The 16,521-nt window shown below is 38.6% G+C and overlaps 1 protein-coding gene across 5 annotated transcripts in view; it reads left to right on the top strand.

Moving 5' to 3' along the window:
- ZFYVE26 (zinc finger FYVE-type containing 26) overlaps positions 1-16,521 on the top strand; it is a 47,047-nt gene that overhangs the window by 23,624 nt on the left and 6,902 nt on the right. For 2 of the 5 annotated variants that reach the window (XM_088057208.1, XM_005520358.3), the window contains exons 22-37: positions 49-153; positions 736-858; positions 1,366-1,542; positions 2,700-2,946; positions 4,052-4,150; positions 5,800-5,957; positions 6,917-7,086; positions 8,409-8,437; positions 10,504-10,625; positions 10,713-10,933; positions 11,577-11,724; positions 12,830-13,039; positions 13,860-14,075; positions 14,707-14,904; positions 15,204-15,406; positions 16,276-16,417. In XM_088057208.1, the coding sequence (XP_087913334.1) occupies positions 49-153; positions 736-858; positions 1,366-1,542; positions 2,700-2,946; positions 4,052-4,150; positions 5,800-5,957; positions 6,917-7,086; positions 8,409-8,437; positions 10,504-10,625; positions 10,713-10,933; positions 11,577-11,724; positions 12,830-13,039; positions 13,860-14,075; positions 14,707-14,904; positions 15,204-15,406; positions 16,276-16,417 (2,568 nt within the window). The remainder of the gene's footprint in view (positions 1-48; positions 154-735; positions 859-1,365; positions 1,543-2,699; positions 2,947-4,051; positions 4,151-5,799; positions 5,958-6,916; positions 7,087-8,408; positions 8,438-10,503; positions 10,626-10,712; positions 10,934-11,576; positions 11,725-12,829; positions 13,040-13,859; positions 14,076-14,706; positions 14,905-15,203; positions 15,407-16,275; positions 16,418-16,521) is intronic. The other 3 variants (XM_088057210.1, XM_088057209.1, XM_014249854.2) reach the window with 3 other exon arrangements.

The raw sequence follows: 16,521 nt of genomic DNA, 5'->3' as shown, positions 1-16,521 counted from the left end.
ATAAATTAAAATACTAGAATTTGCGCTACTCTATATTAACTTTTTCAGATTTTGAATGTGCAAAATGAACCATTGTGGAATGACTGGCAGGATCTGAAAAAAGCCTGCACTGATGACCCCCAGGCTGTGATGAGTATCATTCTTAAAGCAAAGGTATTATGTGAATCACGCATCATTATGTGAATTTTGTTGAATTAGAATACATTAAACTTTGAGTAAATAAATTCATTGGAATAGTATGTTAAAATAATAATCAGTGGGGAGGAAGGATTCATTTATTCAGCTCTGTGCTACAGAAACAAATACAGATCTGTGTTGAATATCGAGATTTACATGTAGTTACTAATGCTTAAGTTTTTGTTAAAACTCTTACTCTGATATATAACCTGTTCTTTTCTTTTAAAATTTTGAAGATTTTAGAATAGTATAACTTCGGTCATAATACAAATTTGATTATTAGGTAAATGCTAATATTGTAAATCTGTCTGTCTTTAAATGTCTTTCTGAAAAGCTAACATGTTTACTGTAAGGTAAACAAGGTATTTTAAATGCAGGCTGTGACTGACAAAATTGGCCATCATCTTCCCTTGTCAATGTAATTATTTTTTTTTTTATCTGGGAGAGGAGTCTAAGCTACAGAATCTCTTGATCAGAACTTTGGGAGAAACAACCGTATGAGGGAAGGTAGAGTTTGTCCTATTGGTTTTACTTTTTTTTTTTTCCTTAATTCTTTAGGATTATGAATTGTGTGAGGAGTGGGGACACTTGTATCCTGTACCAAGAGAAGACTTGATCAATCTTCACCGTGAGCACCTTCTCCACTTACTGGAGATGGGAGACATGGAAAAGGCACTGCAGGTAATAGCAAGACACTCTCAGCCTCATATCCACAGATCAAATAAGTTGACAGCTGTTTTCCCTGTCTTCACTGTGTGTGTTTTCATGGGCTTTTTGGTTCCACCCTTAAGAGATGTTACTTGCTTAGATAAGCTTTTAGATTCCTAGCTCTCCCCTGTTCTGCTTAAGTAAAAATCCAGCTTGGCAATTTAGTTCTTGGACCTAATAGTATAAATGTCACTTACATGGAAATACAAGGCTCCTTTCATTTGAAAAATCGTAATGAAACATGTCAGTGCTGCTTAAGCAGAAGAATCAGAAGTGAAACTAATAACATAAATTAGTCAGCTGTGCTTTAGTGCCCAAATTAGTGGTGTGAGCATTTTTGGTTTTAATAATGATGTAACTGTCACTTGGAGAGTGAATTAATTTGCTTTCTGGAACATTGTAGGGTAATAAACTGTCATGGACAGAAGGCTACCTTCCAGCAGTGTTGTAGGGTTTTGTGTGTTTTATTTGGTTTTGTAGCTTTTACAAAGAATCGAAGACCCTGGTGTTTGCCTTGCCATCAGTGAACAGTCCCTTGACCAGCATCCGAGCTTGGCAGCCTCTCACTTCTTGGCTGATTACCTCACAGCTCACTTCTATGCCAGCCTGACAACAGCACGCCGGAATGAAATCCAGGCACTCTATATAGGATCAAAGGTCAGTAAAACCCCTGCCTTGAGGGATTAACAGCAATAAATAACTGTATAAGTAATTTTGTAATGCATAGTATTTCCATAATATAAAAAGCCTGTAGGTTTCACCAGAGCATTCTTGCCACATCGAGTCTAAGATCTGGAGTCTCAAGATCCAAAGGGAAATTAGAGATGACTTACAGCTTCTCTTTTCTTTCTCCACTTTTGCAGTTCCATATTATGAACAAAGCAGTCTTGTGTATGAACCGTGGGGAGTGGAGGAACACACAGGCTGAAAGAGGATAGGGTGGAATAAAATGAAATTGTGGAGTTTATCAGAACAGTTGATGTCTTTGTCTCAAGTGAAGAAGAAAGTATCCTCAGCTTACTCTCTGTATCAGTAACACCAGGTGCCTATGTATGCCCACCCTTATGGTGGTTTTTTGACTTCATGTTTCTCCCAAGAGCCTTCCAGAGGTGGAGAGTATCACTTCCCTTTCTGGATGGCCACTGCCTTTATAGAAGTCACACAGATTCTGTGCTCAGCCTGGGAATAGATGCATTAATCAGCAGATTACCTTAGCTGAATGCATTACATGTAAACAAAATGCAGTGTTTTTGTTAATGTCTGTTCTGGTGTAGGACTGTAAACAGCAGCTTGCTCCAGTGTGTGCCACAACAGTATTTTGCTGGGCTGCCTGTTTCCTTACTTGTTCCTTCTGAAGATATGACTTAATTTGAAAAGAATCTGTATTCTTTTAAATCTGTATTTTTAAATCTAGAGGAGAATTGCTCTTATTTTGCCTCTTAACAGTTCCTCAAATGATAGGAGGATAAGCATTGGGCTAATATGCTTTTTATAAGTTTATTTTAATAAGAGAATGTGCTGTACTGTGCTACAACATACTTGTAACAAGGTCACAAAAGTTTTTTTCACTCTTCCATAGTCTCTGAAATGAGGCAGTATTTTATAGAATGGGGAGTGGAAGCTAAGTGATTCTGCAAATCCTCTCAGTAAGTTTGTAACTGAAGTAGGAATTGGCCTGAGAACACCCACCTCCTTTTTTTGACCTCCGCCTGTCATTCCATTCTCTGCTCTAGTTTCTTGTCTTTAATCTCACAGAAACAAAGACTTAAAGGTGTGTAATTCTGTGATACTTTTTTTTTTTTTTTGTGTCTCAGGTGCTGCTGACTCTGCCTGAGCTCTCCCGTGTTAACTACTTCCACCTCTCCTCAAGGCCACTGCTTATGTTGGAACAGCTCCTCATGAATATGAAGGTGGACTGGGTAGCTGAGGCTGTGCAGACACTGCACCAGCTTTTAGCTGGGCAGGAAATAGGTTTTAATGTAGAAGACATTGACAATTTGCTTTCCAAGTATGCAGAAAAAGCTCTCAACTTCCCTTTCACATTAAAAGAAAAGAGATCAGGTAACTATCAGAATGCTGGATTTCGTTTGGGAAAGAAGGGCCAAAATCCTCCCAGAATAATTTCAGCAATCGTGGCATAACTTTTTTTAGATGTGTGTGCCTTCAGTCTCCCTCCAGCCCAGTATGTGTCCTTAAAGTCTTTACCTTTCTTGTAAATAGAGGTTTTCAAGGACCAACTGCTCCAAAAGTTTCTCGGACTTTTTTCTCAGTTGTTCCTTATAGAGGTTTCTTTTCTTGTATAATGTTGATCAGTTTTATTTTACTTCTGTTTAATGCAAAGTCACTGACAACTTCAGCACTTCTAAAGCCTGCAGCAAGCTACATCTTCCCTCAAGTAGAATGGGATTTAGTCTTCTGTAGTATCCCCTCCTACCAGAGTCCTATTGCTTTTTCATATAGAAAGCTTCTAGACTCGTAGTTCTGTTTAACAGTCTTGTTATGGTTCTGCTTTCTGGCTTGCCAATCCCTTCTCATTCATGTAGTCTTTGAGTCTCGTGCACTTGGCTTCTTTTAAGATTTCAGAACTGGAACAGCAGAGGGTGCTGCAGATCCATTCCAATGCTCCTGTGTCACTGTATTAAAAAGATATGGTTCTGTATCTATCTCTCTTTGTACCTGCTGATGTGGTAATTTTCATTATGCCAGTTTCCAGGTGTTGACTTCATTTTGTGATTTAGACACAGCTCTTGCTGCATAAAAACATCAGACTTATCTATCTCTTCCTGCCAAATGATCCATAATTTTGCAAATATGTGTGTTCCTTCCACTGCAATGTGTATCATTTAATATTTGCCATGAGCATCTTGTATTAACCAATTGTTTTCACATCTCTGCTGTATTGTTCCTATAGTGATCATTACTCCCTTGCTTTGATAAGGACCCCTTTGTTTGCTTTTTAGGTAATTGAATTTTATACAGTTTTGCATTAATTGCTGTGGACTAATTTGCATGCAGACAGTAATATGTAATTCCATAGGTAGTCCTGTATTGTGCTGAATTTACATAGTCCTGTGAAGGGATTCCTCTAATCTTCTTGAAAACAGATAGATGAATTGATCAGTATTGTCCTCTGATTGTTTTTCCCCCTTTCTTCCCTTTGTCCTAGATTCTCTGACACGTATTCAAGAGAGTCTCAATCAGGTGTTGGAGTGTGAAGTATTGTCTAAACCAGGATCATCAGAACTATCTCCTGTCAGCTTTACTGGTAAGGTTAAGACCTTGGTGCCTGTTGGGATTTAACCTCAGCAGCAACCACAGCTGCTTGATCATTTCCCCCCCAGCCCCTTCACAGGTGGGATGTAAAGGAGATTCTGAAAAGGGTAAAACCTGTGGGTTGAGGTAAGGACAGTTTAATAACTGAAATCAAGTAAGATATAGCAATGATGATCATGATGAAAAGGGAGATAAGAAAAACAGAAAAGAAGAACAAAACCCAAGAAAAACAAATGCCCACCACCTGTTTACCCAGTGCCCAACCCATTCTCCAGTGGAAATCAGCCCCTCCCAGCCGTTTTCTCCCAGTTCATTCACTGGTATGCCATTCTGTGGTCCTTGATTTTTTTTTCCCTCTGATTCCTGTTGTGACCTGAGGAAAATAGCACACCTTGTATTGTCTGAGAGGCTCCACTCACAGTCCTCAGACACAAAAAAATGGAAACTAAGTAATTTAAGCCAGAACAACTGGAGAATATTCGAAGCTAAGAAATAACGGGAGACTCTCCTGCAGATTTTGTTCAGCAACTCGTGCAAGAGATGCAGTCTGTGTGTGCTCTCAGGGAACGACTAACAGAATATCCTCAGACCTCCAAGGATGATGATTCTTAGCAAGTGATGGGTCTGAACTAGAACTGCAGAATGATATCCTGATCTACAGTGTAGGGTGTCTGAATTATTTCCTGCATCTGTATCCTGAAGACTCTTCTTGCTTTCATGAAGTGACAGCAGTGTTTTGGATTTGGCTGTGTAGCTCTTCAGTTTTTTCTTATAATGGTCAGCCTAGTATATCTATCCTGTTAAAAAAACTTGAATGCATGGTCCTTTAATGGACTATGTTTGGAATCTGGTATATACTTAAATAAAAATGAGTTAGCTTTAGTGAAATGGATATTTTTGTTCTTCTTTAGTTTAATATGCATGTACACAGAAGGTGGCTTGAAGGGCTGCAGTGACATGTTGAACTTTTTAATTAACCTGTTGAGTAACTGATTCACGTCATATAAACTAAAAGCCTATCTAATACTGTAGACTTCATTCAATAAGTATTTCATTGCTGGGGTTGAAGATCCCAAGGGCCACACTTAAATTCCTGCCTCTGTGAACTGATTTCCTCACAGTAGATTGTAAAGATGACCAGAATAGGTAGAGCTAGGCTGTTGCTAAGCCACACCACATCTCTCCTGAGATAACAAAGGAAACTCCCAGTCTCTGGGAATGTCAACACTGTGCATACTTCAAATTCTATTTTATTCTGTATTGTGTTTTGGTATCCAATGGCTATGGTATTTTTTTTCTTCCTCCTCCGAATCTCTGCTTGTGATACAAGAACAGACGTTGACATGTTGTCTTATACCTCTCTGTATATTGTTGCAGTAAAGGTCTCTTACTAAATGCTTTTTCTTGCTTGTCAGTCTTGAGGTACTATAAGTTTACAATCTTACAATCTTAGTTTAAAGCATATATATTCCTTATACAATGTTATTCTGCCGTGCCTAGCTGAAAGGTAATGGTAGTAGTCATCTTGTGAGGCAGAAAGATCTTACAGCCTCATTGACTCATGGTGTTTTCTGGTACTTGAGCCTCTATTAAACAGCTTAAATCCCATTCCATATTTTTCTTGGCCTGGCTCATTTTCAGGTGTAACCATATCTGCAAGTCCCAGAGACAGAAGCCTGCAGCAGAACTTGTTTCCTCAAGAATTTGTGCCTCCTGAGAAGCCACCACCAAAGCAGGAATGGATACCTGATGACACTGAAACGATATGTATGGTTTGCAAAACTGAGCGCTTCACTATGGTAAGGAGCAAAAACAAAGTGCAGACATTCCTAGAACTGTGACCTTAATATGAGCACTTCCTCATAGTCTGTTTCCTGAAAGACTCAAACTACTTTAGCAGGTTTGTCTGCATCGCCATGGGCTCAATAAAATTGCTAGTCCTTTTGTATTTAACCATTGGTTTCTATTTAGAGTGGCGAGGAGACTGGCAACAATTAGCTCCTTGCAGAGTTCCGTGAAGTGATAGAGCCTAAAGAGGATATCTGGCCATCAGAGAGAAGACAACTATGGGATCTCAAAAATGTGTAACAGCAGCAGTATTAATATTCCAAAAGGTTTTCTAGTTGACTCTGCTGGCAAGAAATAACATGATCACTGTGTGATTCAGATTACAAGTATAGAAGATTAAATCTTTGCTGCTGGTTTTCTGAAAACTATTGTTTCACAGAGTAGTTGAGCAATGGCCTTGGTGCTGTAAGGGAGAGCATTAATTTTTAATTTTGCAGGTGTGCTGGCAGTCTATTATCTTCTGCTGCTTAGAAATAGTACTGTTTTCCTAAAAGTGCCTGTTGCTTTTGAATTCGGGAATTTTTACAATAGTATCAGAAAAACAGTCTAGAGCTTTTAACTTTTCCAGGACATGATCTAATTAGCTTTGTGGTCAAAACTGGGATAATTTAAGTAATTTAAATTTCCCAATTTCCCAAGCTTTCCCAATTAGCTTTCCCAAGGCTGCTGCAAACATATTTTAAATACTGACCTCTGGCTTTAGGGTTTGATTTTTTTTTTCCCTTTGCTATGCTTTCTTAAAAAGGAATTTTAACAGGGAGAATCAATCACTGTGTAATTCTGAAAAGCCTTATCCTGCATGGGATTACCTCTCTTCAAATGAAATAAGTTTACTCACGAGTGGAGAGAGACACAGGAGGAGACTTTAGTAAATTCTCTTTGTGGCTCATCCATGACCTCTTTTGCTTAGTTTAACAGGCGCCATCACTGCAGGCGCTGTGGCAGACTGGTGTGCAGCTCTTGCTCCACCAAGAAAATGGAAATAGAACCTTGCAGAGAAAATCTGTCCCGTGTGTGTGATCAATGCTATAGCTACTACAACAGAGAAAACGTGCCTGGCTTGGTGCAGGACACAAGCACGTAAGTCCTTCTGTTCTAGTTCTCTTCAATTTTCAGCAGAGTGCATGAATGGAATGAGAGAGACGCAAGCATTTGGTTTTATCTGGATAATGTAACATCAGCTGTTTGGCCTCCAATTGTTGGGATTTTCAGGTTTAGTAGGTGTGGGAATGTTCCTTTTGCCTCATTTTACTTTTCACATTGTAAAGAACATTGGAGGTGCAGGCAACAAATTCTTTAATTCTTTAAGTATCAAAAATTCTTAAAGCATCAGTTAATCACTAACCTAAGAATTGAATGCTTTGGTGCAAAACAGCACAAATTGCTACAATGTGACCAAGCTCCTTGCAGTGTATTCAGCTCCTAGATTAACACTGCATGTTGACTAGCTCTGCTGAACATACCAGTGTTTTAGTTTTCCGTAATTCCTTGGTTATGTCTCCCTGAATCCTTAGGAATTAAAAAGCAAGTTTCTGATTAGATAGGCTTTGAAACTGCCTTTAATAAAAGGGACAGTTGTGATGACAGATTTTTATGATGTGGTTGCTTTCAGTTGAGAATTGGACTGAAATTCACACTGTGTTCACAGGCCAGCTAGTGAAAAGTGCAGGTGAAAAGAATTTTACTCTCTGTGACCTTGAGCAGCTTGACAGGGTCACAGAGAGTAAGATTTACCCTTTCCAGACATGCTTTCAGATGCATTTCCCCTTTTCCTATGGAGCCTGCAGACAGCACTATCCACTATGGCAGTATCAGCAGGCTTCCTAGGAAGAGAGCAATTCTGTGCAGATCTGAGGGGGTAACCTGTGAAAAAACAAGCAGCAATTTGTAGCTGAACAGTTTGTATCCAAACAGTTGCTTACATTGCGGGATGAGGCCAGCAGTGCTCAATGCTGTGCTTGAATGCCACCTGCCAGGTTTTAGTTGATTGTCTGGAGTTTTTTATACTTGCCCTGTTTGTATATCAAACCCAACTAAATCTTAAGGACAGCGACTTGGATGCCAAAGACTTTGTTTTAGCTCTGACATGTCCTGATACTGGGCAGTTCATATTCTCAATGTCTGCTTTTTTATGATATGTGCAACAGCACTGTTCCTACAGGTTATAAGAGCCAATTACTTAGTGCAGTTGAAATACAACAACACAGAGGCAGAATCTTAGATTAACAAACAGAAGGGATTAGGGGCAGGACAGTATGTTGAAAAGGACAGGTAGGGGTAGGTGTTGGATTTTTACAGAACATTGTTAGGAGGAGGGTAGCTATATTGATGTCTGACTTAAACCATGTTTCTCCCAGTATGCTGGAGTAGGCATGATGGTTCTTTCTGTAATTTTATTACAGCAGAAAAGAAGATCAGGACCAAGTGGAAGGTAAGGAATGGAGTAATGTTAAACCTCAGTTTTTTAAAGTGCCTGATTAGCAGTTAGTTACTGGAAGCTGATACACCTAGTTGCAACTAAAGAGTGATCAGAACTTCAGTTACAAAATAATCATTGACGGTTTTTGCATGTGCAGGCTGAAATTGAGCATTTCAATCTTCCGTGAATGGAAGTTGAGACTTAGGAGAGATATCTGAGCCGATATTGAATGTGTTCGATGGGTGTTATAGAAAGGAACTGAAAAAGAGTTGGAGAATCCACTTTTCATTCTAGAAACAGTCAGTGGCAGGCAGTGGTATGAGTAGGAATTAGCTCACTACAGAGCAGTGCTGAGGGATCCTCTTTTTATAAACCATGGCAATACACTTCTGAGTACCACTGCCATGTGCTGTGGTGTTTTATACCCCTGGCTGCCTGGAGGTAGCACAGGAGGAGACCCCTCTTATGGGTCAGGTTGTGTCCTGAGTTCCATCTCCTGTGTCGATTTTGTGAAAATAGTAATTGCATTTTGGTGCCTCAATTTCCAAATCTAATATCTTGGGCTTCAGGAATAATAGCAAAATTTAATTGAATTTTTCTCTATTTTTCCTCGGGAGGTATTTACTGTTTTTGGTGTTTTGGGTGGTTCTGCAAGATTTTCCTACACTGATGTGAAATTCTGTCAGAGCAAGACACAGTTATATGAAGTGCTCAAGTAGCATGAAACATGGTGCAAAATTTGCATTTGTGGAATAACAAAGCAAATAAGAATATTTTTCCTCATTTGTTCCTTTTTGAAGTATGATGGGCTATTTGAGAATTTTTTCCCCTGCTGTTGATGGAAGCTTGCTTTACTGCTTTGTTCCAAGATTGAAACAGCTGAAATGTAGCTTTTTGTGTAGCATTGCTGCACATCACTGCACCTGTGTGATCCAGTCAATAAGAGTAGATAAGAACAATGTGGAAAATAATCAGATTTAAGATGGAAAGGTTTATTTTGCTTTTCTAACTTTTCTAATGAGACTGTGAAGAAAGCTTACCAAATATTTTCTAGCTTGGTTTATTTTTGCCAATTCAGTTTCTATTTCAACTTGGAAAAGTGCAGGGGGGATGCTGGGGTTTGGTTTGGCTGCTTTGGGTTTTTTTAATTCATTCTACAGTTTTAGAGTTACTCAACAGTCTAAAAAGGGATGTGAACTCTAAATGAGTATGTTTTGAGTATTTTTTTTTTTCAGAGGAAGCTGATCAGGGGTAAGAGTAGCAAATTATCATTATTCTCCATTTCTTGGCATTGTGAGGTCAGCCATTGTTTTTTTGGAACCACAATCACAAACTTGAGTATCAAAGGGCTTGTGTGCTCTCAGCTACACTCAGATGACAGACAGTATTTGATTTATAACTATTCTGGGTTACAAGTTTCCCAACAAGTATTTCCTTAATCTGGAGGACAGAAAACTACTTTTCACAGAAATTGTATTTCTTGAGTCATTTGATCAGAACTCCAGTTTTCTGTAGCACTACTTTATAAGAACATTTAACATTAGGAGTTAGGTCATCTTAAAATCTTTTGGTTTATGGACGCTATGGTCAAAGAGAAAATTTAAAAAGAAAAAAAAAAAAGGAACATAGAGGTGGTTAAGTCAATTTGTCAATTTACCCTTTCTTTCAAAACTGTTCTTTTATTTTCCTCTTTGAGCTGAAACCCACAGCTCTCACATTTCCAGTTCCTTCCTGCTCAGAAGTATTTAATAAATTGTCTGAGGGAAGGCTAAAGAGGGAAGGCTGCTGTGCTTGATGCCCAGTAGCATACAAGTTAAAAAATAACTTGAAAATACATTACTGGAACCAGTTTTTGGTAACAGTGACAGTAAGTTTAGGTACAATTTGTCAGGCTGCTGAGGGAAGGAAATGTTTCTGTGATCTGTGCTGGATATGTGATGCTGGCAGGAAATGGCACAATGAGAGGATTATAGATGACTATTTTTTGAGAGATAGGAATGTTCTGCATTATGTGTCCTTAGCTGGGTTTGTTGGTTCTTGTGCAGTGATTTTACCTGGTGTTTTCATTTTTGCTGTAGAAACTTCTAATAATGAATATTCCACAGTGGTACGAATACCCAAGGCAACTGATCTTGAATGGATTTTTTCTCTGAATGAAGAGGAGAATGAAATTGTACGCAGCGAATTTTATTATGAACAGGTGAGGTCAGGAGAGAGTCTAATATAAGCAGTTCACTGGAGAGCTACCTCAATATCTATATTTGTCTGTCTTTCCTCAAATTGTCAGGCTCCCAGCTCTTCCTTGTGTATTGCCATTCTCAGCCTGCACAGTGACAGCATAGTATGTGGCCATCAACTGATAGAGCACTGCTGCAAGTTGTCCCAAGGGCTCACTAATCCTGAGGTGGATGCTGGACTCCTCATGGACATCATGAAACAATTGCTCTTCAGTGCTAAAATGATGTTTGTAAAAGCTGGAAGGAGCCAGGACCTAGCTCTCTGTGACAGGTGATTTAATGAGATATTCACTAGGATGTATTGTGGTACTGTCAAGAGCATTATGTTTTTTCATGGAGGAGTGGAGGTGGAAGGGTTGATTTGTGTTTGTACTGTGGGACCAGTTTAAATGAGAAGTTCATAATGCAGGAATAATGTGCAAGTTCAAATAGGAGAAGTTCAAGTAATATGACTACTTAACAATTACTGAGAGTTCTCTGACTAGGAAGAAATTATTCACAAAGATGGGTACATATTTTACTTCTGATATTGTATATCTGCTTTCAGTCTGTATTTTTATACAGGATTTTAAAACCTGTGCTTCCTGAGAAATCATGTTTTACACTTCACACTTTGTCCTACAGAGCTCGAGGTGGCAGGTGTGATATATGAATTTCACAAGTACTGTTTTGGTTTGGTAAGATATAGCTGGTTTCTTCAGTTGGCGTGTTACACTGAACATGGCAAAGAAACCCCAAACAATAACAAATACTCTGACAGGGATAGTATGATGCATAGAGAAACCTGGTGTACTGGTGATTAGAAACCACTGTTCTAAGAGTTGTCTTTGACATAAAGTTCTTTAATGTATGGTAACATACATTACAGTGTAATATATATACATACAGTGAAAGTGTATGTATTTGACCTCTAGCTACATCAGCAAAGTGGATGTGTTGAATATTTTGGTTGCTGCTGCCTACCGTCCAGTGCCATCTTTGGATCAGATCCTTCTCCCAGCAGCAGTAACAAGACTGAGAAATCAGCTTTTGGAAGCAGAGTACTATCAACTAGCCATAGAGGTAATGCTGGTGGAGGGATGTCAGTGTTAAATCTTCTCTAGTGGCTTTTGTTTCCCTCCTTCCTGAATTCAGATGGATGTGATGTGTGAAATGCACAATATTGGAACAAACAAACTGAGATTAAAACTCTAAACATGGAAGAAATAATCTTCTGAACACAGGAAAAAAATTCTGAGACAGAAAGTCCTGCTGTGGAGCAGGCTGCAGAAGGGAAGGATGAGCAGCCTTGTTTCCTGGTACAGTTAAGACTGGAATAGACTAACTGCAAGGAAGTCATTAAATGGAGGAATCTTGCAGCCAGTAGAAAGGGTGAGATACCCTTTGTGGCAGGACTTTATCTGATGCTTAAATGTTAGATTTTATTTGTCTGTAATCTGACAGCAGACATTGATAAGGCACCTTTCCCAGCCATTTATTTGGAAATCAGCAATGTTGGCAAAGAGCTCATCTGATGTGGTTTATCATTATCTAATCCTGCTCCCAGGATTTTGTAAGCCTCTCTTTTATGGCATTGCACTTTGTTAAATACAGGATTATGATACTACAAATAGTATTAAGATTTGTTAAGCAGTAATAAACAGCAAGAATAGATGACCTATTTGAATAGAAATAGTTCTTGTTTAAAAGCAGCTAAAAGTGCTTTAGGCCTACTAAAGAAAATCAGGAATAAATTTTATCAGCAAAGTTGTGTGAAATAAAAAATACCGTGGCAGTTAATGAAGCATCTTCTGTTGCCTTTTTTAAAACCACAAATCTGATGAATTCTGCTCTGTAAAAATCATCTGCTTTTCTGATTTAGAACTCATGAACTGAAATCTCCCAGATAAACAGTAGTTTAAACTTGTACAATAAAAAATTATAAAATATAAAAAATAAAAAACTTCCACATTTGCTGATCATGGGCATTTTGGTAGTTGGTCTTTTGTGCCAGTAATATGGAAATAATCAGCACAGTTTTTTCATATGGTCTTTTAGTTGTTTGTTTTTAATGGGAAATGTGCTCTAGGACGGGGAAGGTCCAAATCACAGACTGTGTGATAAGCCATTTTTCCTATTTGCTGTAGTGGGACTGTGTTGTAATAATAACAAATTATTTTGAATTCAGGTTTCTACAAAATCTGCATTGGATCCAGGTGGAGCATGGCATGCCTGGGGCATGGCTTGCCTTAAAGCTGGAAATTTAACTTCCGCAAGAGAGAAGTTTAACCGATGTTTAAAGCCACCCATGGATCTAAACCAGCTGAACCATGGTTCAAGGCTGGTCCAGGATGTGATCCAGTACCTGGAGTCCACAGTGAAGCCAGTACTCATCACAGTAAGAATCTTCTCTATCTGCTCTGAGGGTCTATGGCAAAGCCAAGTACTGATGGTTTAGTACACATCTTACAGCAATCCATGTTACAATAGCAGGTGTTAGAGTGTTTATTTTCCTTCTTTGTCATGACTGTGCGTTGCAAACTGAATATTGTTGGAAAATTTTTATCTGTTTCATCACTTTGAAGTGGTACCTGAGAACCAGATCATAGGATTTTATAGTAATTTGGGATATACTTTGTGGAAGAAGAAGAGGCTGTACTGGATAATGTATTATTACTTCAGTCTAAGGAAGCTAAACCAAATCCCAGCAGTATTTTGTGATGCTGCAGTGAGTCAATTTTTCAACTAAAACTCTGTTAACTTTACAGAAGTTCAAAGCCTTTCAAACGCTTTCCCACTCCTCTAATCAAAAACCATTATTAAATGGTTTGGAATTCTGTTTAGGTACCAAAAACTTATCTTTTTTACTAAATAACTGCAGAATCATGATGATGAAAGACCAAGTACATATTTTAGGACAATAAAAAAGCCTCTTTGAACCGAGTTGTTGAAGTAGCTGTTGACACTGGAATTTTTTTTAAAGCCTTCTGTCTGTCCCTGGAAATGGCTATGCTGGGTACAGCAACATTCAGCACATCTGTTGATAGCAGGGTTCCAGTTTAGTGTTTATAAAAAGCATTGCTGGATTCTCACCCCTCTGAAGCCTATTTTAAAAACAACAGTAACAGAAGTGCTTCAGGGCTGAGTGACAAGACCTATCTGAAAAGAAGGTTTTCTCTTGCTGATCACCCATCATTGGTTCTCTATGTTAATGACAGGATGATGATTACTTTGCCACATTGAGGGAACTTGAAGCAACACTGAGAACAAGAAGTCTGTCGCTGGAGGTGATGTGTGAGGGGAAGATTCAACACAACAGCTATTATCAGGAGTGCTTGTTCTATTTACATAATTACGGCACTAATCTGGCAATAATAAGCTTTTACATGAGACATGACTGTATGAGAGAAGCACTGCTTCACTTGTTAAATAAGGTGAGTAATTCAATTTTCATCCCTGAAACTGAAATTTGAAAACCAGCAATGAGCGTCGTGCAGTGTTTGGGTGGTTTTCTGCACAGGAGTTTGCTGAGGTCCTGAAATGCTGTTACACAGACTATCCAGTGACTGACAGGAATTCAGTGGGACAGAAGAACAACATTGATCTTTACACATCTAGGAAAGAGAATGTGCAGATTTTTTACAGAGGTCCTGCATCAATGGCACTTCATCTTTCTTTCTACTGTTGAAAACGTGGGACTGTTGTCCTAGAGTTCAGAAGAGAGAAGGATAATTTTTAATTCCAGCATTCAGATAACATTAGACACTACTCTCTATCCCTGTGCCTCTATCTCATGGTATTGCTTGTTGAATCAGATCACCTATGTTTGCAATTCTGTAACCATTAGGAATATAAGGAAATACAGAGGACAGAAGTCTAGGGAACACTTAGGAACAAAGTGTTGTTTCCAGCTCTCCCTTTAGGGAACTGCATGATATAAGGGGATTTAAGTATCTCTGGAGTAAACAGTTCTATTGGTGCTAAACTAGAATTAATATGCCTTTATATTACATAAGGAAAATAAGCTACAGGGGCTTTGCTTCAAGCTACTTTCTGCTTGTGTAGGAATCCCCATCAGAAGTGTTTATTGAAGGGATCTTCATTCCCAGTTATGAAAGTGGAAAACTGCATATGTTGGAGAACTTGCTAGAAACCATTGATCCAGGATTGGAAAGCTGGGGAGTCTACTTGATTGCAGCCTGCAAATACTTGCAAAGAAAGAACTATTACCATATTCTGTATGAACTGCAACAGTTCATGAAGGTAAGTTGAGGGACAGTGCCATCTCTTTCAATGAATCACTGAATACTGTCAGATTCTTGGTTATTTACTTTGGTCTAAACCTTCATTCTGGACAAGTGTATTTTTGCCTCTTTACAGTCTTAGGAAACATAGAAAGGCCTGAGCCTTACTAAGGGTGACCTGATCCATGTCATGGATCTGGCACGTTGTATTAAAGAAAACAGAGCATTGCCTACTCTGTGTGAGCCCTTTAGTGCAGACAGTGATTACTGAAGGTGATGTCCTGCGGTCCATCTTAGTGGTGAGTGCGTTTCTTTCAGGATCACGTCCGTGCTGCAATGACCTGCATTAGATTTTTCACTCATGGAGCAAAGTCTTACACTGAACTTGGAGGAAAACAGACATGGCTTCTAAAGATCAAGGACCATCTCAAAGTCTATCTGCAGGAGGTCTCAAGAAGTGCAGGAAAGAAAAAAATGGCATTCACTTTTCGGAAGAAAATGTCTGCTACGGATGTGTCGAGGTATCTACAAACAAGAAGCTTTGTTTTAGGAGAGGTGAAATTCAGGCTTTAGACTTTGGGGGTTTTATTAGTTTCATTTAAGTTGGCTTTAGCTAACACTTACTGGCTGTCCTTGACCCAAATCTGCTTTTATGTAGTAGCAAGTCTATCTTGCTACCCATCACTTTTTCCCCGAACAATCCAAACCAGGAGATGGGCAGTTGTTTCTACCAAAAATATATGTATGTGTATCAGACTACCCTCTTTTAATTTCAAAAACAAACAGGAACCCTACAGTGCATTGACAATTGTACATGAGTCCACAAGGTTTTTTTCTTTTTCTCTTCCTTTCCTCTCTAAAAAGCAAGCAGCTTTGTAGTGCTTCACTGTCTGCTGGGGCTAACTTAAAACACTGCACTATGTACAAGCTATAGGTGCCAGAGATAGCTGGATTCCTGTATTCAAAAGTCAAAGAGCAAATTTAATCAGATGTCTCTTGTACTTGGGGTTTTATATCTTGGTTTTCTTAGGGGCTTTTTTCTTTCTTTTATTTAGGTTAGACTCTTAGCTTAAACCTAGAGGGCATGTATGAGATGAGGTGAAAATGCAGGAACAGATATTTATTTAGGGATCCAATTTCTCTGGCTCACTTCTTTAAAACAAAGTGAATAATTGCTCAACTTCAGCTTGTGATGCATGTTAAGTGCACAGATCTTAAAAGTAACATTGCTACAGACTTGTACAATGGACAAAGTCAAAAAGCAACTAAAAGAATTGTTTATAAATTTGTTTTCTTTTAAAAGATATTGAACAAATATAGTCAGTTCATATAAATAATTATTGACACTTTCCTTATTACAAAATAAAGTCAGATTTTTTTCACTGTCTAGGCACATCAATACAGTTGATCTGCAGATGGAAGTAACAAAGTTCCTGCATCAGTGTGAGAGCTCAGGAGCCTCTCAAATGACAGATTCCTCCTTGCCCACACTCTTTGGAAACAATAACATGAAAATGGATGTTGCTTGCAAGGTACTAATTACCATATTAAACACAGCTCTATTTTTTATCTACAATACTAACTTGTAATGGAGGTTGAAGCGTTTGATGTTTGGAGCAATTTCTTGTATTTTTTA

Source organism: Pseudopodoces humilis, chromosome 7 (assembly GCF_049639895.1).
Source record: "Pseudopodoces humilis isolate 2021_Gansu_Grassland_sample_001 chromosome 7, ASM4963989v1, whole genome shotgun sequence".
Classification (NCBI taxonomy): domain Eukaryota; kingdom Metazoa; phylum Chordata; class Aves; order Passeriformes; family Paridae; genus Pseudopodoces; species Pseudopodoces humilis.
This window is presented reverse-complemented; position numbering and strand designations above follow the sequence as displayed.